The sequence below is a fragment of the Chinchilla lanigera genome, unplaced genomic scaffold (genome assembly GCF_000276665.1).
Source record: "Chinchilla lanigera isolate Chin_1 unplaced genomic scaffold, ChiLan1.0 scaffold00053, whole genome shotgun sequence".
Classification (NCBI taxonomy): domain Eukaryota; kingdom Metazoa; phylum Chordata; class Mammalia; order Rodentia; family Chinchillidae; genus Chinchilla; species Chinchilla lanigera.
This window is the reverse complement of record NW_004955454.1, coordinates 5,624,533-5,649,672: the sequence shown is the minus strand read 5'-3', so window position 1 is coordinate 5,649,672 and position 25,140 is coordinate 5,624,533. Positions and strand designations below refer to the sequence as shown.

Below are 25,140 nucleotides of genomic sequence, written 5' to 3'. Positions count from 1 at the left end.
AAAAAGACCAAAAAAAACCACCTCCGGTTCTACAGGTCTATGTCAAATCTCCAGGAGATGTTCCTTATATACTATATTGGATGTCATAATTATTGGTAGCTGAAACTTTTGAATTGTCATCATCATTTTAGGTTAGCTTAATTAAAAACAAGACTAAGAGTAAAAGTGCTGCTGGAACTGAACATTTCCTGTCAGGCTTGTGCACTAAGCTCTGTCCAATTAAATTGATTAGAGGGAACAGAAAATCATTCCTTAATTTAGTACTCTATGCACTGTACTCTAGCACCTCACTGCATTCCAGATTTTCTGCAACTTGCATTTTTTCTGTCTTCATTATGAACTCTGAACAGAGGCAGCTATTTTTCTGCTTTTGTATTCTAGTTACCCAGGCGAAGTGCCAGGCATGCTGTGGGTATTTAGTAAGTACAGTCCATCCTTTGTGCCCATGGCTTCTGCACCTAGAGATTCAGCTGTGACCCGAAAATGTTTGAAAAACAGCAAGTTCCATTGTACTGAACATCCACGGACAACATTTACATTGCCATATGATAAGTAATCTTGACATTAAAGTACACACTGGAGGATGGGAACAGGTTATATGCAAACACTATGGCATTACATATAAGGGACCTGAGCATCTGTGGATTGCAGGCATCTAGGACGAATTCCTGAGATACTGAGGGACAACAGTACTCACTGAAAGCTTGACTGCAAGTTAGTCCATCATCATCTTAGTCCTTGGTGCATTCCCAGGCCAGGCTTCACTTTGATCTTCTTTGCCTTCCCCCTAAAAAGTCAAATCCGTTCTCAAAGCAAACCCATGCATGCAATCCAAGGACCTAGCTCCATTTCAAAAAATGTGTCCAGCTTTAACAGGCTGGGATAGGGCAACTGATCCCTGTCATTTGCTGTAGAGAATGAGGTTCGAGTCAGGATTCTAGGAGCAAGCGGTGGCTGTCCAACCCTGAAACGGCCTCCAGGGCACCTGCATTGCTATGCTTGTCAGGGATGCGGAGGGGGTGGCTTTCTGCACACAGTAGCCTGGTCTGGGCACTTTCCAGCTGCCTTCTTGGCTAGTGTCAGTCTACTTTGCATTGAAGGGTTTGCAAAAATTGCCTAAGAAAACTAAAAGAGTGAGGGGCTGGGGATTTAGCTCAGCGGCACAGCACCTGCCTGGCCAGCATGAGGTCGTGAGTTCGATTCCTGGTACTGGACGCCCCCCCCCCCCAAAAAAAACTAAAGGAGTGAGCCTGGGTAGCAGAAACGGGACTGAAACAAACGCCTGACTGTCCTTCTAGAAACCCAAGGGAAGGCCAAGGGGCGGGGAAAACAGACCTGCAGGGCCAAGAACAGACTGTGGTGGGGCGCTGGCTGCAAGGACTTCGAGGCTGTGCACAGTGTGGACACTCAGAGCTCTGTCTCTTACAGCCGAGCTGGCAGAGAACCCGGCCGCCCAGGGGGAAGGAGAGTTGGTGGCCTTCCTGCCAGAGGCACCTCTTGCATAACAACTTTATGCCACAGGCCACTCAACTCTCCAGCAGCCCCCAGGGAGGATGACCTCCAAACTGCCCAGCCCAGCGGCACGCACGGTGTGGGGGTTACGGTAAAACTGCAAGGAGAGGAGCTACTTGTTCAGAACATTACAGTGCCCTCCCAGTAAGGGCGTGTTTGGGGACGCTCATCTTTAAGAAGCCCCTTCGGATATGTTCAAATGTCAAAACGTAAAGGTGACTTAGGGTTTTGGGACACATCCCCAGTAGTGTCAGCTTCTGTTCTTCCCTAAATCTCACCCCGATCTTTCTCCTGGTTGTTTTATGAAGAAGCTCCTGGTCTGGGATAATCTTTGTGTAAGATGTTACCTACAAGGGTTAACAAGTAAATGTCAAAAGATAACTCGGGTTTCCTATGATTTTTTTTCCCTAATGATTCTTAAAGTTGATTTTTGTTTTGGAAATTATATGTATTTGTAACTAATGTAAAAATGTGTGACATTTCATAGAACTGCTTTTTATGGAAGAATAACTGAGCCGAGAACAGTTTTAAAGCAGCAGTTGGATGGAATTCTCCAAGAGTGCACCAATAGGGACAACTTGACACCAAACAATTGAACACCAAAAAATGTAATTGCTGCTGGGCGTGGTGGAGCACGCCTGTAGTCCCAGCACTCAGGAGGCTGAGGCAGATCTTGTGAGTTCAAGGTCAGCTTGGGCTACAAAGAGAGTTCAAGACCAGCCTGAACTGCATAGTGAGTACCTGTCTCAAAAAAAAGTCATTGCCTTAGAAAGTGATAAAACCACATTTTTTTGTTTGTTTCTTTGTTTGCTTCCTTGCTTTGGTTTTTTTGAGCCAGGGTCTGGGAATGTACTTCAGGCTGACCTAGAACTCACAGCAATCCTCCTGCTTCAGCTTCCCAAGTGCTGAGGTTAACCATGCCTGACTTCAAACCAACTGTGAACATGGTGCTATTTGTGGTTGGACTTTTTTTTTTTTTTTTTTTTTTTCTCCGGTACCGGGAACTGAACTCACGACCTTGCGCTTGCCAGGCAGGCGCTTTTGCCACTGAGCTAAATCCCCAGCCCCATGTGGTTGGACTTTTATGGCACAAAGGTTAGTAGTTTACAAGGTTAATTCTTTGAGCATTAAACAGGCCAGGAGCTTTGGTGTCTTAAGACTACAGCTAACTAAAGCATGTGTCTCTAGCACCTTCCTTTACCCAACCTGTAATAAAAAACTTCCCAGGAATGAGAAATGAAAAATTTAAAAAAATCTGGGCAGGTATGAAAGCACCTTTCTTAATTTATAGCTCTTACTTCAGGCCACTTAACAGACAGCTCCACCTGGAGCTCCCATCATCAACCGCATTCTGCCTGCCCTGCCAACCCTACTCTGGAAGGAGCTCCAAGTCACTGTAGCACATGGATGACACATTCACTAGCAATGCACACATGGCCCAGGTGGTGGTGGGATGCATGGGGGGGGCGGTTTGACAGCAGCAGTTGTGTATTATTTCATTCTTGACATGGTTTAGCACTGTCCACTGATTCCTGTTTTAATCTCTTGGGTGACCTTGTATTGTTATATGCCCTGCAGTGGGCTGTCACCCAGATTTTTTTTTAGTTTTTTTAGTTTTGGTGGTACTAGCGATTGAATCCAGAGCCTCTGCACTGAGCTACATCTCGAGCCTTTTATTATTTTGAGTTGTGCAGACTGGGCAATCCTCCTGCCTCGCTCTGAGTGCTGGGATTACAGGGATGCGCCACTACGTCCTCTCCTCCCCAGACCCTGGTCCTTGAGGTGTCAGGACTGAGGTACCGCATTATGGCCTATTTCAAAGCCTTATCCTCACGGCAGAGTCTGAGCTTGCATTGCCCTGCTGATAGAAGGGACACATGGACACACACCAGTCTTGCTACTTTAAGAATGTACTTTATACAAAATAACCAGTTCATATGGAAATAAATCTACAGACCTCCAAGGTTCAAAAGCTTTTTAAAAAGTTCTTTTAACAAATTATCCAATACACAATATTGAACTAACTATTGAGGTAAGTGTCGCTCTCAGTGAAACAGGGACTCAGCAGACCACCACAAAATATACATAATATAAAAATAAATAGGGTTGCCCTTTCCAGTACTGGCCAGGAAGGTTCACAGGGCTCTGGGCTCGCGCAGCAGGGGCTGACTGCCTAATGCTGAGCGCCGCAGGCTGCTGGAGCCTGGGGGAGCCCCAGGAGCGGCAGCAATGCAGGCGAGTGAGGTACCTGGGCTCCGCTGGGGAGAGAAGGGGCCGCATTGTCTACCCATGGGCATCAGCACTTTAATAACTTAACATCCATACCTCTGTTCCCACCCACCCAACGCTCCCCCCAAAAATGCGTAGGACAATTAGCCTGTTATCTGGTCAGAATGAGAGGAAGAGACTGGGTACAAAGTTCAATTCCAGCAGGAGGCAGGCCCTGCATGTGAGCAGGCGTCAGGCACAGGGGATTACACCCAGCCTGCAGAAAAGCTGTCACGGATCATCTGAGCCTAGATGCAGTGAGGCTCACCCAACTCTGCTTTCCAGAGGGTGCAGAGGAAAGCTCTGGGTCTTAAGGCTGCACTGTAGAGCTGGGAGCTATGTCTTCTCACCCAGTTAAACCCAACCCCATAAATAGTTCCTCACAACAAACAACCACCTCCACGCTCAGCCCCCACTGCAACTGTCCAAAGAGCTAGCTGTCGGGGCAGGACCGCCCCAGCACCCCAGGCCTGAACACTACACCACTCACTGGAAAAAGAGCTGACTTCTCTGATGTGGGCCTGAGGAGAACCTGGCCAGCGGGTGAAATGACCAACAGACAAACACAAAAGGGAAAATAATGCTAGAAAACCCCTTGTCTTTATTTCTTGGAAAATCAAGGCCGTCACAAACCCTATCAGGATTCTGATACTATCGAACTGTTTTTGCCTTAAGACTCTTGAGTAGACTCCTATGTCATTTCAAATTATTATTATTATTATTTTTTTTTTGTCTTTTTGAGAGAGGGTCTTGCTAAGCAGTTCAGGCTGACCTTGAGCTCACTTTGTAGTCCAAGCTGGCCTCCAACTCGCAAGGATCCTCCTGCCTCAGCCTCCCGAGTGCTGGGATTACAGGTGTGCGCCACCATGCCCAGCTCAAATTAGCTTTTAAGAACAATATATTTATAAATTTGAACTTCCATTAAAAAGTTTGGGGGGAAATGTTCAACCACATGGCATGAACTAAAAGAATAAATAAGTTGTAAGGCTGTTGTGGCAATATATTGTTTTGGCTTTTTGAGATAGGGTCTTGCCATGTGGCCCAGGGCTGCCTCAAACTCGGGAGCTATCCTCTTGCATCAGCCTCTCAAGTGCTGGGATTACTACACCCACCTATGACACCGATATTGGGATTTTTGTGTGTTTGGGACAGCATTCAGCATACCCTGTGATAACAGCCGGAATTAGCTAAACAATAATCTCATGACATATAAATGCCATGGAATAATGCCACTAAGTGGTTAGTCCTGAGAAGTACTTCTAAGAGGAAGGTGAGAATGAATTGACATTTTATGCTCAACTTTGCCATGTGCAGTGGCGTACCCCCTAGCACTCAGGAGTTCGAGGCCAATCTGAATTACACAGCAAGACCCTGTCTCAGAAAACCAAAATGAATAAAATAAGACAAAAACTAAGCTTTTGGGCTGGGGATATAGCTCAGTGGCACAAGTGCCTCCCTGGCAAACGCAAGGTCCTGAGTTTGATTCCCGGTACCCAAACCAAAAACAACCCCTAAGCTTTGATAGAACTAAGACTCCCAGAGTTAGGGTCGTCTAGGCACTCAGGAAGATGAGCAGGAGGACTCACAGTCTGAGAGCTGTCAGAGACAAACGGGAACACAAGTGCTGCCAAAGAGCACACAGGCTCTGCCAGAACAGCTAACAACATGACCCCGATACAGGGAAAAGCGTTCGGTTTTCTTTTTTCTCTGAGACATGGTCTTGCTCTGTAATTCAGGCTGGCCTCAAATTCAGTGATCTTCCTGCCTCAGCCTCTGGGATTACAGGCATATACCACCAAACCCGGCTCCATTTTATTTCTAACAAGTGGAAATGGAAATTTTATGACCCCCCACCCTCCACAGTAATGAGGACTGAACCCAGGGTCTTTGCACTGAGCTCCATTGCTGACCCTTGAGAGAGGGTATTGCGAAGTCACCCTCAACCTCCCAAAATGCTGGGATTGTAGACATGTATCACTACACATGGCTAATTCTGCATACTTTGTCCTTAAATAGTCTCTACCTTTGTCTACTTTAAACAAATTTTAGCCAATAGCTTCTGCTGATTTATGTTTCTGGTGGAGAACCCCTGGCCTTGTACGGACTAGGCTAGGGCCCTACTACTGAGCTAGTACAGCCAACTCTTCTATTTTTTTAATGGACAGGTTTCAGAAGGGAAATAAAACCAGGAATCTTCCAAAAGGATCTACTTCTCTTTCTGGATCTTTTATTCCCTCTTCAGCCTTGAAACAGTTTCTAGCTTACTAACAAATCTAATCAGGTCAAAAAGTCATGCATGTTAAATCAACCAGGAGTGGGAGTATCTCAGCCATGCCCTGCTGGGGACCACAGACAGGCAGCACACTTGAGAAGATGACAGATCTACAAGATCTTGACGTCTGTCTAGCCTGAGAGCAAAGCAGCAAGGACACCCTTACATACTATTTTCTAGTTACTTAATCACATAACACCTTCCCTATGGAGAAGATGGCAAATGCACTTGCATCTGCTTTAAGACATTGCTGTGCTTAAGACACTTGGAAAGAGAAGTGCTAGAGGAAGACAGGAGAACAAAAGATCTTGATTAGTGGTGAGTGGACGAGGGGGTCACAGCAGCTCAGGTCCTGTTTCTGAGGTCTGGCACCTTCAGGCAGCTCTTTGCAGATCTGCGCTTCAAAGACCAACGAAGGCTGCGTCTATGATGATGAAGATGAAGCATCAGGCCCTGTGATGATCAAAATCTCACCCAGGAGGCAAAAGGCTGACCACTTTGCTATTGCTTTTGTTCACAGTGTTATAACATAGTAGTTCAGCTTCCTATTGCTCTTAGTATTTTCTCCTCAACCTAAACCAAGAAGGGAGATTAAGGATAAAGGAATTTACCCCTTCCACCCCCTGCATTGTTCACTGCATTTCTGTAGCAACAGGTACCTGGGGTGGGGTGGGGGGCTCTGGAAGAGTGAGGAGGAAGGAATCTCAGCAGTGAGCATGTGGCAACCGCTCCAGGTTAGCAACATGGAAGTAAGAGGCCCTGCGGTTATTGTGTCCCCACAGAGAAGCCAAGGCCTCTCCTTTGTTGGCGGCAGAATGCCCCTGCTCTGAACTCAAACGTCTAACAAGTCTAACTGGCCCTCATCCGCTGTTCATTCTTTCTCCTTGTTTTTTGCATCAACATAGAAACAGAAGCAGTCACACTCTGACCGAGTTAGCTCAGGAGCCTAAGGGCAGAGGAGATCCACCCACAAATCTTCTGACCTCTGCTTACTCTTCTCAACGAGACTGTGCCAGTCCTTCCTAGTCTGACACGATTTAGGATCCAATGAAAATTCAGCCTGACAACTCCGTCCACTTGGAAACACACCAAATTTAAACTGAAAGTCTGTTAGAGAAAAAGTCATACTTTTGTGTACCGTACTTCCAAGACATCTATTTTTTATCTCTGTTCAACTTGACACCGGTTGGGCTCTAAGCAACAGCCTCAGGACAATAAGCATTCACTAGCTGGTATGAATTCCCTTCTACTGGAGTGGGAGTCTTGGTTCATACTCTGTATCCTGGATGTGCAACCTATTTCCCTTCCCTCTGATCACACAGGTATAGCAGACTGTTAACCAGAGGATAACAGAAATGGAGATGAAGGGTGACAACGAACCCTCTCGCAGTTAACTTTTTAAAAATCTAAAACAGATATTTTATGAAGACTTTTCTATGATCACAAAAGCATATTTTAAAATATGCTATTCTTTGAAAAGACCTGCACCTGTAGGATGTTCTTAGTTTTTTCTTTGTGGCATATTCAAAAGTTTAAATGTGGGTCCTAACTTTGGTGACATATCAAACAAAACAGAGAACAGTAAACAGAGGGAATCCAGTGTAATTCACTTCTAAAACAATAATAAAGTAATTTAATACTGGAAAATTGTCTCCTATGACTGATACGACAAATGATTTCCAAGAACCTGTCCTTGACAGCTATTTTAAATCACTGTGACTGATTTTACTATGATTCACTTAAAACTGAGTAACTAGAGACACTGCAATATTGCTAAATTCAAACTGTGAATCTATAGAATACATTTTCCCTATTCAAACCTGTGCAATTCCTTTATTGAGACTAACATATACAAACCTGAGTAGTCACTTTCACAAAATGTGATTTGTGCCAGAAAGCTTTGTGTGATGCCTTCTAGATCACAGTCCTAACAGGCCTGCGAAGAGGGTGATTTTATCTTCTAAGTATAACACTCTAGTGATCCCAATTCCTGATACTGGTTTGCAGGTATCTGGTGAGGCTGGTGGCAAAATCAGGAAGGGACACCGTTTCCCAAGTCCAGGACTTGGGTCACCAGAGCGAGAGCAGCCTGTCTCCTGGGGTGAAGCTCCAGTGGGCCACATGAGAGTGCTCTGCCTCAAACTGAAAGACAGAATGGGAGGGTGACAAGTCAACTGTACTCTGAGGCCAACTGGAAGGAAGTCCTTTGGCTGTTCGAGGCTGGCCAACACACTAAGCAAACAGACAGTGGCAGATGACAAGGTAAGACGCTGCCTACCCCCTTGGCCAGCTCCTCAAAGCGTTCAGTGTGACATGATTGTAAACACAGACCACTCCAGTGCTGTGTGCCCACCACAGTTGGGACTCCCATCTCTTCCACGTCCCCTCCCACCCTCCCCACTTTATGTACAATACATTCACCACCAACAAAAATTATTTTAAAAGGCAACATGAAAATTCTGTAAACTGGACCCAGCTCCAAAAACATTAATACTACAAGTAGTCCCTTCCCCGAAGATATACCTGAGATTAGCTGCTCATGAAAGGTTAAAAGCACCACTCCATGCCCACTAGGCCCCCTCCCAGTACAAAGTGATTTCCCTGAACAAGTCGCAAGATTTGGAAAAGTCAGTGTGGACTCCAGGTCCATTTGTTCTTTCCAACTGTGTCAGCCAGTGCAAGCAGCCTGCTGGCCTGGGGCAGCTGCAAGCTGCAAGTCTGTCGTCTGTGGAGTGTGCTTCAAAGGCCGGAGAGTGGCTCCAGTTCCGGGTGGCAAGGTGTGATTCACGTGAAGGTGTGGAGTAGGGTGACAGGAGGAGAGTTGGGCAAGGTCACCACCAAATCCTCAGTGTGCTGTTTTCTTCATATGCAGCTTTTCCATTCCCTTGGGGGCTGTTTCCTCCTTGAACTAGCTCTGAGGAAAACACAGAATAACTTTTTTTCACAAAAAATTAAAAATTGTACTAAAGGGGCTAGAGATGCAGCTCAGTGATAGAGCACTTGTCCTAGCATGCACGAAGCCCTGGATGCTACAAAAATTAAGTCAAAGAGCTGCACATGTGCTCACCTACATGGCTAGTTTTTCCTAGAGTGAAGGCTTGTGGGAGCTGGATCCCAGAATTACGACTCCAGCCCACTGATGGCACACCTTTCAGAGACGTGCCCAAAGTGCAACCCAAACCCATTTATCCCACAGTGCCAGCATAGCAATTAAACCTGAGTACTGAGGTTTGAGTTAAAAAAGAAAAGAAAAAAAAAGAAAAGAACTCACACATTAGCATCTTTTGTCTTAAAAGATAAAACAGGCTTGCCACCAGTGCACCCACCACGTAGCAGATGGAGGACTTCTGCTTATTAGGAAATGCTGCCCCTGCTCACGGGGCCTCATGGGACCAGGGAAGGCACTACACGAGTCACTGCGGCCAGCAGCCTCAGCGTAGTACCTGGCAGAGGCAGCTCTCAAAGGTAGCCACTCTGACTTCAACCTTAACTGACCCAGCTCTCAAGTGAACAGGTGAGAAGGCTAAGACAGACCAGGACTGCGGCAGAAGAAAGGGGGGCAGGCAGATCAGAAAAAACGAGGCTTAAATAAACACTGGTACAGCAGGTCACTGTGTCAACAACAGGAAAAAAAGCCAGGTAGAGAACAGTAGAGAAGCTTCCTCTGAGGCCTCTGCAGTGGTCTCTCTGGGTGTGGAGGATGACTGCAGGGCCTCAGGGACTGCTTTCATCTGGGTGCCTACAGTACCTGAAGCACTTTTCAGGAAAAGTTCCTGTATTAACAGAATACCTTAAAACATCCTCTCAGGGGCCGGAGGTAAAGCTCATGGGTAGAGCCCTTGCCTGGCGAGCACAACCCTGGGTTCAATCCTCACGACTGCAATAGTAAACAGGCAGGCAGGCAGTCAGGCAGGCAGGCAGGCAAGCTATTCTTAGCCCAGCAGGGTGGTCCTGGCCAGGCTGAGAGTCCTCATCTGAACTGCTCTGAGATTCAAAGCTTTTTTTGTGTTGTTGTTAAGACAACACTCAAAAAGTTTCACATTTTGGAGTGTTTCAGATTTCCTGATTAGGCACGCAGATTAGGCAAAGTCTATGCAAAATATTCCAAAATCTGAACATATCTGAAACACTTTGGGGTCCCAGGCTTCAGAGAATTGATACTCAAACTATATTTAAGCCCTACACCCGGAGCAGTAAGAAAAGCTCTAATTTGCAGCAATTCTTACCTGATCCAGAGGAAGCGTTGGGGGTTTATGCGGTGGTAGCTGTTCTGGTGATGCCGCCGGTGCTGGGGTCTTTGGGAATGAGGGCAGAGACTGGATTGGATGCATGTGCACCCTATAGCCATAAGAAGGGAACAGTTAACAGTTAGTGAAGACATACTCATTACAAAGGAAAACATTTTAATTGTGAAGACCTTGCCTTAGTTATCCAGGTGACGTAGCCTGGGCTCATCAGTACCAGGACAACATTGTGCTTTCTGGTGTAATGCAACGGGAAGTATCCAAGCGTGAGCAAACAATGGGACACATCTACCACCCGGGGCACTCTGCATGAGAACCGGCCTACTCTTTGAAAATTGAAAGACAGGACAACTGCTATAAATTAAGGAGGCCAAACAGAAATAACCGAAAATAAATTCATGAGCCTTGGGATACAGATCAGAAACAAATCAAAGGAGAAAATCATATCTCTAAGAGATGTTTAAGGCACAATTAGGGAAATTTAAATGAAGACTATATATTAGGGACTGCTGTGTTAACTTGGTTATGCTAACAGTTTTGAGACTGTACCCTCATTCTTATGAGATGCCTACTGGGGCCTTTTAGGGATTAAGACTGTGATGATTGCAATTTAAATGGTTTAGAAAAAAAAGGTAAAGTAATAAAATATACACACATACTCAGAGACATATAAAGCAAATATGGCACTGGGCATGGTGGTGCATGCCTGTAATCCCAGCACTCAGGAGAGGAGGCTGAGGCAACAAGATCCCCAGGAGTTTGTTGCTAGCCTGAACTGCACAGTGAAACCGTCTCAAAAAGATGAAAAAAAAAAAAAAAAAGGCCCAAATATGGCAAAACTTTAGTTGGGGGAAGACAGCCTGGTGGGGAGATAGAATGGCAGTGGGGAGAGGCACAAAGGACTTTAAATTGAAGGGTACTGGTTTAATGCTTAGACTTCACTGATTGTTTACTTGTGCCTGTGTGTGTTGCTGGGAATGGAACCCAGGGTCTTGCACATGTCAGGCAAGTGCTCTATCAACGCAGCCCCACAATCCTTTATATTCTTTTATTTTGAAACAGAATCTTACTAAGGAACCTACACTGGCCTTAAACTTGTGACCCTCCTGGCTCAAACTCCTGAGTACCTACCACTACACGCATGATTGCAACTGGCTGAACGTTTTCTTTTCTTGAGACAGGGTGTCGCTACATAGTTCAGGCATAGTGAACACCTCCCTTATACATGCCCGGCCTGGAATACTCTAATTCAGCTGCACATTACCACATCAATCCAGGCCTGCAAGGGTTGGGCCCTGTGATGGGAGGGAAGTCAGCAATATTGCATCCTCAGCATTTCCCCCCCAGGAAATGAACTCACTATGTAGCCCGTGCTGGACTTGAACTAGTGGCAGTCCTCCCTCAGACTCCAGGGTGAACATCTCTTATACATTATTAATTTGAAGTTTTCCTTCACGGCAGATTCTTTTCCTGTGTCCCCCTTTTGGGTGTGTGTGCGCGGGGGTGATGAGACTCTTGTGCATGTAAGGAAGCACCGCAGGACCCAGCCCTCCCAGATTCCTGAAAATGACCATGAACCCGGAATGGGAGAATTTCACTCATTTCATTTCTGGACAGATCTAATTTTTTCACTCAGTGAAGAGGAACAGAAAGGGATGTACATGTGCTGGCGAAGTGAGCACAAGGGACAGAAAGAGATGAAGAGTAAACTTTACTATTGCATTCTCTACTTCCTAGTTAGACCCATTTTACCTTGGCTGGTGTCAATGTAACTCAGCAGAAACTTGTAACAGCTTCTGCCTATAGAAGCCAAATTGTGGCTATCAGGTTTCCAATGTCAAAATCGGTGTGTGAGATGCCATTTGAAATCACAGGAGGAAATAATTAAGCACTAAGTGGAAATTCATTTTCACCAGGGGAAAAATATCAAAGACAAATTTTTTTTTTTTTTGGTCTTTTTGACACAGGGTCTCACTATGCAGTTCAGGCTGGTCTTGAGCTCACTTTGTAGCCCAGGCTGGCCTCGAATTCACAATCCTCCTGCCTCAGCCTCCCGAGTGCTGAGATTACAGGTGTGCGCCACCATGCCTGGCTAAAATTGGGTTCTAAAAGAGAAATGTAACATTTCTACCAAGGCACCATCATCAACTCACATGCTTTTTGTGGCTCTAGAGTGTTAGAGTTTATCTTCCTTCCTAAGGCTATTTTTATTTTATTTTTTGGTCTTTTTTTTTGGTCTATTTTGAGACAGGGTCTCACTATGCAGTTCAGGCTGGCCTTGAGCTCACTTTATAGCCCAGGCCAGTCTCGAACTCGCAACGATCCTCCTGCCTCAGCCTCCCAAGTGCTGGGATGACAGGTGTGCACCACCACGCCTGGCTTATTTTTATTTTTAAAATTAACGTGCTAGCTTGGTTGATGGCACATGCCTACAATCTCAGAACTCAGGAAGCTGAGGCAGAAAGATAGCCAGAGGTTTGAGGCCAGCCTGAACTACATAGTGTGAGACCCCATCTTTAAAAAAAAAAAAAAAATTTAATGTGTTGTTTTTTCAACAGAAACAATGAAACAAATCTTACCCTGATGGTCTGTACATTTCCTGGAAAGGCCCCCTTATTCCACTTCCAGTGCCAATCTGCTCCATCATTACAGCTTGAAAGTGCCCCAGGCCCTCTTCTTGGCAGCGATAGAGGGGGCCCTCCTGAGAGAGGCCATTAGCTTGGGTGGCCACTGCATGGTGAGGTGGGTGGACAGCCACTGGGGAGGAGTATGCGCGGGGCGGAAAATGACTGGCTGGTCGCTGAGGTGTGTAAGGAGGCCCCGTCTGCAGCATCACACCATGGGGAGGGAAAGCAGGTGAACTGAAACCCATCCCTGAACTCAGAGGCGGTGGAGGAGTTCCATAAAGATATTCATTGGCTGACAATGAACTCTGTCGCTTCGTAGCTGCATTATGGTTGTCTAGGTCTAAAAATTCTTTGGGACTCTCTGGCCTCTCCACAGATTCATCCGGCTTTTCTTCCTCTGAACCAGGATTCTGACCGTCTGCTGGAACGACTTTAGCGGCCACTGCATGTGTTCGAGTTGGGGAGGTTAAGGAGGCACTCAGAGTCTCACAGCCTTGCAGATCAGCCACAGCATTCCTATCTAAGAGGGATCGCTGGGGGGGAGGGTGACCTGCTGGGGGCCCACCTGCACTTCCCTGGGGATGGAGAGGTCGTTGCCAGTCAGAAAAGCCCTGCGGACATGTGTAGTAAGGAGTTCGCTGGTAGTGAGGATAGGAAGGCTGCGGGGGTGGCTGGTAGGAGTACCTCACTCCTTGAGGGGGCCGGTACCGGGGAAAGACTCCAGGATGAGGACTGGCAGACTGAAAGCTCCTGGGGGGGAAATGCTGAGGATGCGATATTGCTGACTTCCCTCCCATCACAGGGCCCAACCCTTGCAGGCCTGGATTGATGTGGTAATGTGCAGCTGAATTAGAGTATTCCAGGCCGGGCATGTACAAGGGGGAAAACTGGCTTACAGTGCCTGCCATCAAACTGGGGTCTGCGCACGGGGGTGTAGCTGTGTTCTGCCCCGTACACGGAATGGTCTCCTGCAGTATGCTGCCTCTGGGGCAGAGTGGCTTTTCTGAACCACTGCCAAGGCCCTTCCCCTCGGACCCACAAGGCGATGCTTCGCCAATGACTCCATTTTCAGGCAAAGGCCCTCTGCCTGCTGCTGCAGAGAGGTCTCTCATACAGCTCTGGGGAGCTGGGCTGGGGCAGCTGCTGCCTGAGGGCCAAGTCGTTTTGCTCTGCGCTGTTTTACAGTGATCTGAAGATTCTGAGGCATCGCTTTTGAGCTCTGGGCCCACTGTTTCCCTTTCTTGTGGGGAGCTCTGCCTGGGGCAGTCAGACTGCATGGGAGGTGTGGGGTGAGGTAGTTGTTTGAGGTATACCCCCTCTGAAGCACCGATGCTGGGGGGTTTCTCTTCAAGCCCAGGCAAGGGCTCTGCTGGGGAAGAAAAAAACAGAACGAAATTCAGTAGTTGAAATGACAATGTTAATGGTAATACAAAAGAATGTAGTAAGCACGCAGAAGAAGAGGGCCATGGCTGAGGTAACATGTGGCACTTCAAGTGTCAGCTAGATTATTGTAACAGTCCCTGAAAGGAGTTAAGATGTTGAGGGGCCTACAAAGCCCTTCTGCAGACCTAAAGGTATAGCCTATGGCTGCTCATTAAGGCCTGGCAAAGAGTGGAAGCACCTTGGTCTCCCTCCTCCTATGCAATGGAGTCAGGCAGATTAGTAAGAGGCCAGCACGTACTTCACGGCTCATGGACTCCAGGGACACAGATGGGGAATGTGGCAGTGTACTGGACATAACCAGGCATTCAGGAAGGCCACATGCCCAATTTCTGCCCTTTAAAACAGAACTCCACAGGAACAGGGAGTGTCTTCTCACAGAATTCTTACTACTTGCTCAAAATATGGGCTTAGCCAAGATTTGCTGAGTGAATACACTTAGTCTGTTTTTAAAAAGTTCTGGAGACGGCACCTTGGGCCTTGTGCACGCTAAGCGTACGTGCTACTACTTGGGCTACATCCCTATTCCTTGTGTGGAAAGTTTGAGAGAAGAGGCCTCCAGCAAAAAAACAAAACCAAACAAAAAACCCCAAATTTCCAAAGCCATCTTTAATGCACTACGGAAGTTTAATAAACTCAATCAAACTAATTTACTAATCTCAATTCTTTGAATGCCTTCGATAATTTATCTTACTATGGTACTGACACTGGCACATTAATATGGTCTTAAATAAGGCCACAGTAACAGGACACACATACATGACCTAAGAACAAAGTTCTTCAAGTGAGCTCGAAATTTTATTCTGGTAATAATTCTTGAGGACAACATTAAGGATTCACAGTGACTTATTTTTTTGGTACCAGGAATCAAACTCAGGACCTTGCCTTTGCCAGCCAGGTACCTGTGCCACTGAGCTATATCCTCGGCCCCATAATGACTTTTTTTTTTTTTAAAAAATATTTCATTATTCAGTCAACAAAAAACTTGGTAACCGGCAAACAGACTTAAAGTGAGGTATCATGAATGGGAGTGTTCTAAACTGTTGAATTGCAGAGGCCACCTAAAAAAACATTACTAGAAAACTCTGGTGGACCCAGTGCGTACCAAGGCCTCTTCAAAAAGGAAATACTAAAAGTAAAGTCAATTTCCTGAGGCATTTCTATTATCTTTTGTGAGAGTCCAAACGTCTCCGTTTCCCAGCCACACACGTAAGAAAATTACATACAGTATATACTAGATATCCACCCTAGGAGTAACTATTACACAAAAATATTTTTGTATTTCTCAGTTTAATCTTTACTTTCCTTAAATGGCATTTCTAAGAAATAGCTTCAAGCTTTGCTAGATTTAAAATCATCATTCTTAGTAGACACATGCACATATTCAAGAACAGGAGGAGGAAACAGGGACTGAGAACTAATTCCATAGTGACGACTTTCAATTTAGTCAATTTGAAAGGCAGCGTGAGGAAGCAGAGGTTAAGAATGTGAGTGGTGATCTAGTCTGGGCTCAAATCTCATTCTACTATGTACTAGCTGGATGAGAGAGCAACAATGTAGTATCTCTGTGCCTCTGATTTTTCATCTGGAAAAACAGGATATTAATCGTAGCTATCACAAAAACCTGTTCTGAGAATTAAGCAAGTTCTATAACGTCTCAAAAAGAGTTCCCCACACAGTGAGAGTTGCTCACCAATCACTGCAACAATCATTATTATGATGTTGAGATTTTATTTCTTTTGAGACAGGGTCTCACTGTCTCAAAAAACAACAACGAAGTCACCGTGCAGGTCAGGCTAACCTTGAACTCAGTAACCTTGAACTGAGTAACCTTGAACTCAGTCAGCCCAGGCTGGCTTCAAACTCATGGCGATCCTCCTACCTCTGTCTCCCAAGTGCTGGGATTATAGGCGTGTGCCACCACAATGGGTGATGCTGAGACTTTTAGACTAAAAGGAGTATAATGCCAGCCCAAACTTGAGTTGTTCAGGAGAGAAAGGCTGGAAATCAGTTTACATTTGGTTTCCCATTCCCTGTGAAAGGATTACTGATAAATTAACAGCTGATACAGCTGAAAGTCAGATAAAATTACCTTGGTCATTCTCAGGCTCTTGCATCTCACTGGTACCCTGTGTCCTCCCAGGGTTGCCTGAGGCAGGCTTAGGGGCTGACACACTTACTGAGGCTGAGTGAGCTACCTGTGGAAAAGGGCCAGGGAACTGGGGGGCAGTGGGCTGGCGGGGGTGGTAAGGCACACCTGGTGGGCAGACACGGGAGGATAGCTGCTGCATGGCGATCATCTCAGGACTGTCCATCATGGAGTCCCCTCCGTGTACCCCCCGCAGGGATGGGGAGGGCCCTCCAAATAGAGAACTTGCTGCTGGGGCTGGAGGTGACTGCAACCGATGTCCAGCAGACTTACAGGGTGGTCGCATATACCCTGAGGAAGGAACTCCATGAGGTAGAAAGCTCGATTGTTTAGGCCACTGGTTTGAAGGGATAGGTGGTCTCATCACATGGGAATCCATCATGTGACCAAGGGTTCGAGGCTGGTGAGAGGTTCCTGGCCCCAGGGGGCGCTTTTCATCTGGCCCCAAGGGTCCTGGGTTGGTAGCACCATGGTTCCCATTCCAGACAACACAGTGTCCTCGATTCAGGTACTTATATGACTGATACATGTGGCTGGGAGGAACTTCTGGGCTCTCAGCAAAATCTGGGGGTCGAGTTGGAGTGCCACTATGCCGAGGAGGAATAAACCCTGGCTGGAATGGAGCTGGAGCATACAGGTTTCCATCCTGACTGGGGCCACTCATCTGCCCAAGCTGCAAGGAGGCGGGGTGGGATCTCATGTTAGAAAGGTGCGTCAGTCCCCCACACATTGGCTTTTCTTCAGGAGCACCTAGCTGAGGTCCTCGGTGGCTGCCAATTCCAACTGCAGGCTGGCAACAAAAAGACAAGAGGTCAAAGTCAATCACACAAGAGGGTCAGGGATACAGCTCAGCGGCACAAGGGCCTGCTTGGCAAGTACAGGATCTTGAGTTTGACTGCCGGTACCAAAAAAAGTACAGCAAGGCAGATCTTTGTAATGTGCTTCACTGATATGGAAAAGCCTCTCTCTCTAAACTGTGTCTGAGGGGCCTTGGCCACCTCATCTCTGCACTGGATGCTTACCTGCACAGGGAGGGGCTGGTGCTGCATGGGCTCTCCTGGGTGTGCTTCCAGGACCTGAGAGGAGCCATACAAGTTGGTGGGCTCTGCTCCTTGAAGAGGGCCAAATGTTCCGGGCACTGCTGGCCTCTGGAATAAGAAGGTGGAGAAGAGAAGACCAATTGATATTGGGTGGATAATAAGGGTTTCTCTAAGGACTGCTAGTACACGCACCACCCTGGGCAGGGCCAGTCCTGATTCTGTAGTAGTTTCCCTGCAGGACAGAGAAGATTAAAAGTGTTTCTTCACCATTTTTTTTTTTTAAACCACCCATCCCTGGCATACCCAGACCCCTTTTAACAACTGTGTCATGAATGGCAAACTACTACTGAAACTTAATGCCTCACATATATGTACAGTTTATGTACTATATGTACTTCTGTGCTTTACACACAAAAGGAGCATATTTGTTTTGTTTTCCCTTGAGGTCTTCCAATGTTGCCCAGGAGGTGCCCAACTCCTGGGCTCAGATCAACCGTTCTCCTGCCTTCGCCTCCCAAGTAGCTAGGACCCCGTATGTGCACCTCCCCACTCCCAGCCTTTATTTAATCCCAACTTTAGCCCATACTGAGAATATACAATTCAAATGAGTAAGAGAAAGGAAAATTTGAACTAAGGGGAGAATGAACGAAGAAAAAGAAATCACCCATGTAATGATTTTGGAGGAAGTGCCCACTGGATAGCCCTTCCTTCCTTGTGATTCCAGGAGCTTGGAGATCACCTCCTTACCATCTGGTTAAAAAGGGGGGCCTGGCTGGGCATTCCGCCACAATGCAGGGGGCGGGGGAAGCTCCGGCTGTTCGAGGTGCCTGCATCCTGCGGGGGCTGTGCAGAACTGCTGCTCTGATCATCCCGAGAGGACGAAGCCTGGCGTGTAGGGGGCAATGATTTTCCTCCATTTTCCACTGGCTGCTGTTTCCTGCTGGGCCCTTCAGAGTCTCTAGAGCGAGTCCACACGTGGCTCCCACTACTGCGCCCAGCCCTGCTCCGCCTTTTCTCCCGCTTTTCATCCTCTCGAATCCAAAATTCTTCATCTGTATCCCCATCTTCACCAGGAAAGTGTTTCATCATTGCTCGATGGAAACATCTCTCTAAGTTATCAGACATCTTGGTGTACTCTGAAAGAAAAACAAAAGGACTGACCTGCAGGTATAGTTTAAATACAAGTGGAGTGTACTCCATGCTGAATTCCCCACTGGGGTGTATTACTTGTGGAGCTGTGCTCAAAGGATGAAGACATGGTTTCTGTTCACGGAAGTGCAAGGCCGTGTGGCTGAGACAGTGACTCCAGGACTGCTGTCTCAAATCAGGAGAAATGTAATTATTTAAGGATAAACTACTAAAATTATTAAATACTACTGCTGAATCTGCTTAGTTTTAAAAAACGAAGGCATCTGAGTGTGTGTATAAATAACCCTAAGTTTCAGGACTTGGGACCACTTACAGTATGATATTAGAGAGCTACGACGCTGTCTTCTCACAATGATTTAAGAATGATAGGCAGGGGTGTGGCTCAGAGCACTTGTTACAGCCAGTGTTCACCCCCAGAACTAGCTGCAAGGCAGCAAGGGTGGGCAGTGGGCTCCTCTAGCTTCAGTCCTCCCTGTGGCGAGGAGGGCTGGGACCACTTACACGCAGCCTGGTCTGCAGGGTGACAAATGGCCTGTGGCCAGACAGCTTCCTGTTTCACTCTCTTGTTCTGGCAAAGGGAAGAGCTCCTGGCTAAGAATGGGGAGTGGCCAATCTGACAGCTTTTACGTCAGTCTGATAATGCACATTTGTCATGGAAGGCGTTTTATTCTGCATACGCTAATGGACAGACATGCATCTAGCACAAACTCCCTCCCACTTACCACTACTTTCCCCATTGTATTTTCGACAATTCCGGAACATAGTCTTCATGTCATTTACAAATTCCTCCTTGGTACAGTATAAACCTCCATTCAATTTCTTCTCCATGCTTGAAATATCCATGGGGATCTAAAATAGGACACTTAATTATTCAATTAAAATATACTAGATAACCCCCCAAACCAAACATCTCATTGTCCCTAAAAGGCAACATTATCTTGATAGCACCTGATGCTCAGGAGCCAAATGTACACTCGAGACCTGACTGCAGAATGACAAGCAGCATGAAACCCAAAACCCAAGAAGGCACTTTCGAAGATACCTTAATAATCTGATAATAATTAGGGGCATAAGATTCATCCACAGGTTCCAAAAAGGGCCAGGAATCCTTGTGAGCCTTTACCACATCGAGAACTAAGAACCAAAAGGAGAATTTAATTAATACAGTCACATGGCAATGTCCCCATCAGAAACAGTAACTGAGAATGGGAACTAACCTTTGTACATGGCAGTGAAATCATCATCCAGCTCGAAGCTGTGAATCATAAAATCAGACATTAGTAGTAACTCTGACCACTTTCTCAACTCAGCTTTTAATTCAGATATAGTTGACTGCACTACGATTTGGAATAGTCTTAATGATTCTTTTCAGATAAGTCTGTCAACAATGCAAACACTTCCTGAAAAGAATACAAAGATTAAGGATAATATACCTTAACATAAAAGGGAACACCACTCTTCTCATCCTTAAAGCAATGGAAATGGACTGAATAATCCAGAACTATATGGCTCTATTATTTAACTACTTAAGAATATATATATATATAATATATATATTTTTTTTTTCTTTTTTTTTCTTCCTTTTTTGAGACAGGGTCTCACTATGCAATTCAGGCTGGTTTTGAAGTGACTTTGTACCCTAGGTTGGCCTTGAACTCACAGTGATCCTCCTGCCTCAGCCTCCCAAGTGCTGGGATTACAGGTGTGCGCCACCACATGTGGCAAGAGCATATTCTTAAGGTTTTATTCTGGGCTCATGAACGTTTCTGTGATCTAGAGAGTAATGGCAAGTGTGGTGGTGCACACCTGGAACCCCACTACCACTTGCAGGAGGATCTGAAGTTTGACGCCAGTTTGGACTCTATAGTGAAACCCTGTATCAAAAACCAAAGCAAAACAAAGTCCACAAAAGCCTGTGACAGAATTAACTCATTAGCAATGAACATTTACATATTTGCTTTTAAATTTCAAGTACGCAATAAAGACACAGACGGTACCTAGTAATGTCAAGGGAAGTTATGATTTAGAGTAAGCAGTTCTGCACTTTCCAAGAAACAATTTTATATAATCATTGAATTGGTTTTCATTAAATTTACAAGTTAGGACAATAAGAATTTTGTGCAAAAATATCACTGTGCTTCTACAGCGTGGCAACAGGAAACAGGAGGGAAGGGAGGGAAGGAAGGGGCAGGGGAGGAGAGGTTGGTCTGGGTTTGGGTCTGGGTGGCCAAGTCATTGGGTCAGGTTGAGGCTGGGGATTTAAGGCTCACCCTGTCCATTACTAAGTTTTCTCAACTTTGAAATGGAGATGCCATTGCTGAGCACACAGAGCTGTTGTAAGGATTAAATGAGGGGAATGTTTATCGGCAGAGGGCCAGGTGCTCCTGCTGCTGCTGGTATTAAATACTCACAGGTCCTTTGTCTTCTTTCCTTCCCGTGTGGGAGAGCTGGGGTCCAGATGGGAGAGCTCTGGGGGCAGCTCCTTGCCTTGGGCCAGCAGCCATGCCCGTTCTTCCCTGAGCTTTCTCCTCTTGGCGCGATCTGCAAGGGGCGAGTGCGACTGAGCCTGTGCATCCGCCTGCTCTCCCACTGCCCGTGATGCTCTGTCCCTCACAGACACAGGGCAACCTGCTCACTTACCGAGAATGTCACCTCTTCAGACAGAACTCTGTGATAGCCCTATTTAAATGTTACTACCACCACGTCACTCTACCCATGCATATGGCTGTTTTCTTTTAAATATTACCACTATCTAGAATGCCTCAGCACTCTGTCTGCTCCCCATCTTCTCACCACTAGAATGGAAACTCCACAAAAGGACTACATTTTCTTGTTCACTACATCTACCTCCAACAGTGCTAGCACAAACCAGGTGCATCTACTAATTAGGCATCTACTAATCCATTCATTCAGAGACACAATCTTGCTCTTTAGCGAAAGCTAACCTCAAATTTGTGACCTTCCTGCTTCAGCCTCCTGGGTGCTGGGATTAAAGGTACACATTTATTTAAAAGAAAACACTCAATATGTGGGAGGTTAAGGCAGGAGGATTGTAAGTTTGAGGCTGGCCTGGACTATATAGCAAAACCAAACCACCACAACTGCAATCACAAAGAAGGGAGGCAAGGCAAAGAAAAAACTTGGTCTATATCTAACTGTGCCAAATGACCTATTATCACATAACTTATCAGGGTCAGCTTATAAATATGACTGCTATACAAGAAAACACTTGTTATCCTTGGCACTGTAGAATTATAAATGAAAAACAATTACAGCAAGACGAAGAACTAGAGTTATTATTGAAAAAAATTACTTTGCCCAAATAATACTTTAGAACTATACCTAATCTAAATAAAAATCTGAGACATTTCTTATGCATATTTTATCTATGATAAAACTGTATCTAGATACGCAGTACATGCCCTATAATTCTAGCACTTGGGAGGATGAGGGTGGAGGATGGAGTTGAAGACCAGCCTGGGCTACATAGCAAGTTCAACCCCAGACCTGATTACATATTATAACCCATCTCAAAAACAAAAAGCCCAAACCCTAGGGCTGGGGATTTAGCTCAGTGGCACAGCACCTGCCTGGCAAGCGCGAGGTCATGAGTTTGATTCCCGGTACCAGAAAAAACAAAACCAACCAAAAAGCCCAAACCCAAACCAACCAACCAACCAACCATGTAATATAAAACAAAAACCAAACAAACCCTGTGAAATCAGTTGTCATCACTATTTTTTTTTTTTTTTCTATTCTACGTGGGACATAGAGATCTAAACAACAAGCAAGATACTGAAAGATACACAAAGAATGACAAACACAAGTGCTTTATCGGGAATAAAAAGGACAGACAGAGATTGGATCCAGGTAAGTCAGTATGACAGAATACAGGCGACAACTAACTAAAAAGAAACAGCCAGAAACAGATGAGACAAAGAATGGTCCCCGGCTTGTTCCGGTCATGGCTACAAGACAGCTGCTCCCAAACACGAACATCTGTGGCCTGGGAAGGAGCCCACACACCTTCTACGGCCTTGACCTTCTCCTCCAACTCCCGCTTCCTCTCCTCCTTGAGCATCTGCTCCTGTTCCTTCTTCTGCACAGCAAGGAGAATCTGCCGTTCTTCTTCCTCTTCCTTGCGCTTCTGCTTCTCTATCCTGGTGAGCACTGGAGTCTCCTGTGAGGAGCCAAGGAACAGATCAAGCTGACGGCAAAATGAAAGGTTCTTCCTTTTGAGTTAAAAGCTAATCCACTGAATTCAAGAAGTACTGGTAGGTAACTTAGCTGGTGGATTTACAGCACAGAAACAAGCTGATTTTATCATCTTTAATATATATGTATGGATTTATTAACATTAACAAACAACAGTTTGCTTTGTTTCGGCAGTAGCAGGGATGGCACCCAGGGCATCTGCACTGAGTTGTGACAGTCCTTTTTTATTTTTTATTTTGAGACAGATTGCACTAAATCACTAAGTTACCCAGACTAGGGTGGACCTGCCGGCTTCCTGCTTCAGCCTGCCAAAGTGCTGGCATTATAGATGTGTGCCATCACTCTCAGCTCAAAATGGGTTTTCAGAACTGGGCAAAAGTTTTGAGACCTCCGATTGGTATAATTCATTCTCTGTAAGAGACAATCATAAGGATAACATGATGAACGAAAGAGGAGAAACTGAGGCAGTTCAGAAAAACCACTCCTCTAGATTATTTGATAAAAGTGAAAATTTTAGAAGTACATTCATCTAAGTATACTAAGGATGAAAAGACAATCACTAGACAGAACTCAGATTCATAATTTCAATGATGCACTACTTTAAAACTTTTATATTTTGTACTTTTCTTAATATGCAGAAAGGAAACCATGTAGGTAGTGTATACATATGATCCCCGCACTCTGGGAGGTAAGACAGAGAGATTCCAAGTTTGAGCCCAGCCTAGGCAATTTAGTGACTTAATGAGACACTGTCTCAAAATAAAAAATAAAGCCGGGCACAGTGGCGCATGCCTGTACTCCCAGTACTCAGGAGGCTGAGGCAGGAGGATAGTTTTGAGTTTGAGACCAGCCTGGGCTACAAAGTGAGCGCAAGTCCAGCCTGAACTGTATGGTGAGATGCTGTCTCAAAAAAAAAAAAAAAAAAAAAAAGGAAAGAAAGAAAGAGAGCTTTAAAGAAGACAATAAAGTCTTGAAAGTTATTCAAAGACCAGTCAGCATTTCCCCTTATTTTCAACCCAAACAACATTAACATAAAGTTTGCACATGATCACTAGGAATGTGACTTAAGAAATGTAGCAAAATAAAAACCATTAAGGTGTGTTACACACATTTGCCAATGCCCCATGATAAATGTATTTGTGCTGCAAGTATGTATTAATAAAAATGAAAATTAAAAAAGGAAACTAACAAAATAAAAGGTAAATTATGGATAAAGAACCATTACCCTCATAATATTTTGACAATTTTACAAACCATATTCTCCAATAAAACTAATTCTGAGCCATTCTGTAGCCTAGAACATGGAAGTTATTCCTTTTTAATTTATTCCAACTTTTATGCAGATGTGAGAACTAGAATTAAATACTTTATTTGTTTGTTTGTACCAGGAATTGAACTCATGACCTCCCACTTCCCAGCCAGGCGCTGTGCCACTGAGCTATATCTCCTGCCCTCGCATTACTTTTTTGAACACTGCTATCGATAAGGTCATGCCTTTGCATGTAACAAAGAATACAGGCTGCAAATACAGAAAAATCAAGAGAGGCAAAACTGACGTTTACTTCAGAGATGATCCCACTTCAGGTGAAGCCTAATTAAGGATGTGATACTCTCTTTAGCAAGGAAAGAACCTATGAAAAGAATATTTCTGTAACTTTTTGCAATGAATATGAAGACATGTTCTAAATATATCAAGACGTCTTACAAAGCAATGGTGGCCTCCCACAAAACAAACTGAACATGAATACGCAAACTCACACCAGAGAGAAAATACCCAAGCTACAAAGTTGTCCAATATGATCTCAGTTTTGTGATACATGTGTGCAGAAAGGCTTGGAGCAAATGTGTGAACACGAAAATGGTAACATTACCTAAACTGGAATGAGCAGGCCTTCAATAGTCTACATGTTGTCTCCACATTCTATCAACATCTGGAGCTCAGAACAACCCTTTCCAAATAAACTGCGAGTTAAACTAACAATCCATATTCTAAAATAACCTAACTCTCATTAACTTTTTATTAGCCCCATGTAATCCTTGTTTAAAGTCTAAAATTAAAACATATTCAAGTACCTAAGGATTAGAATTTGTGAATGTTTAAGGTGAGATATTAGAAATGGATTATGAACAGTTGATTTGATAACAATGAAGCAGAAATGTTCAAATATAAAACAACACAAATGAGTGTAACTACCTAAAATTTGATAATTTATTTATATTCCAA

At 45.1% G+C, this 25,140-nt stretch overlaps 2 protein-coding genes and 1 long non-coding RNA gene across 9 annotated transcripts in view; 1 reads left to right on the top strand and 2 right to left on the bottom strand.

Annotated features, from left to right (window-relative positions):
- Slc25a18 (solute carrier family 25 (glutamate carrier), member 18) overlaps positions 1–1,418 on the bottom strand; it is a 20,500-nt gene extending 19,082 nt beyond the window's left edge. Inside the window, exons 1-2 of one of the 2 annotated variants that reach the window (XM_005395975.2) lie at positions 1,336–1,391; positions 698–787 (exon numbers count right to left, since the gene is read on the bottom strand). The gene's annotated coding sequence lies outside the window, so the exon portion shown is untranslated. Of the gene's footprint in view, positions 1–697 lie in introns of both variants that reach the window. The other variant, XM_005395974.2, reaches the window with a different exon arrangement.
- Positions 1–1,893, top strand: part of LOC106149828 — a 19,227-nt gene extending 17,334 nt beyond the window's left edge. Inside the window, exon 2 of the long non-coding RNA XR_001236249.1 lies at positions 1,522–1,893. This is a non-coding gene — a long non-coding RNA (uncharacterized LOC106149828). The remainder of the gene's footprint in view (positions 1–1,521) is intronic.
- A 4,094-nt stretch (positions 1,894–5,987) lies between these two features.
- Cecr2 (cat eye syndrome chromosome region, candidate 2) overlaps positions 5,988–25,140 on the bottom strand; it is a 61,701-nt gene continuing 42,548 nt past the window's right edge. For 3 of the 6 annotated variants that reach the window (XM_013520243.1, XM_013520244.1, XM_013520239.1), the window contains 11 exons: positions 22,728–22,881; positions 21,113–21,242; positions 19,919–19,956; positions 19,744–19,835; positions 19,424–19,550; positions 18,300–18,688; positions 17,535–17,660; positions 16,456–17,302; positions 12,876–14,292; positions 10,279–10,390; positions 5,988–8,966 (listed from right to left, as the gene is read on the bottom strand). In XM_013520243.1, the coding sequence (XP_013375697.1) occupies positions 8,961–8,966; positions 10,279–10,390; positions 12,876–14,292; positions 16,456–17,302; positions 17,535–17,660; positions 18,300–18,688; positions 19,424–19,550; positions 19,744–19,835; positions 19,919–19,956; positions 21,113–21,242; positions 22,728–22,881 (3,438 nt within the window). In that variant the 3' untranslated portion in view covers positions 5,988–8,960. The remainder of the gene's footprint in view (positions 8,967–10,278; positions 10,391–12,875; positions 14,293–16,455; positions 17,303–17,534; positions 17,661–18,299; positions 18,689–19,423; positions 19,551–19,743; positions 19,836–19,918; positions 19,957–21,112; positions 21,243–22,727; positions 22,882–25,140) is intronic. The other 3 variants (XM_013520238.1, XM_013520240.1, XM_013520241.1) reach the window with 3 other exon arrangements.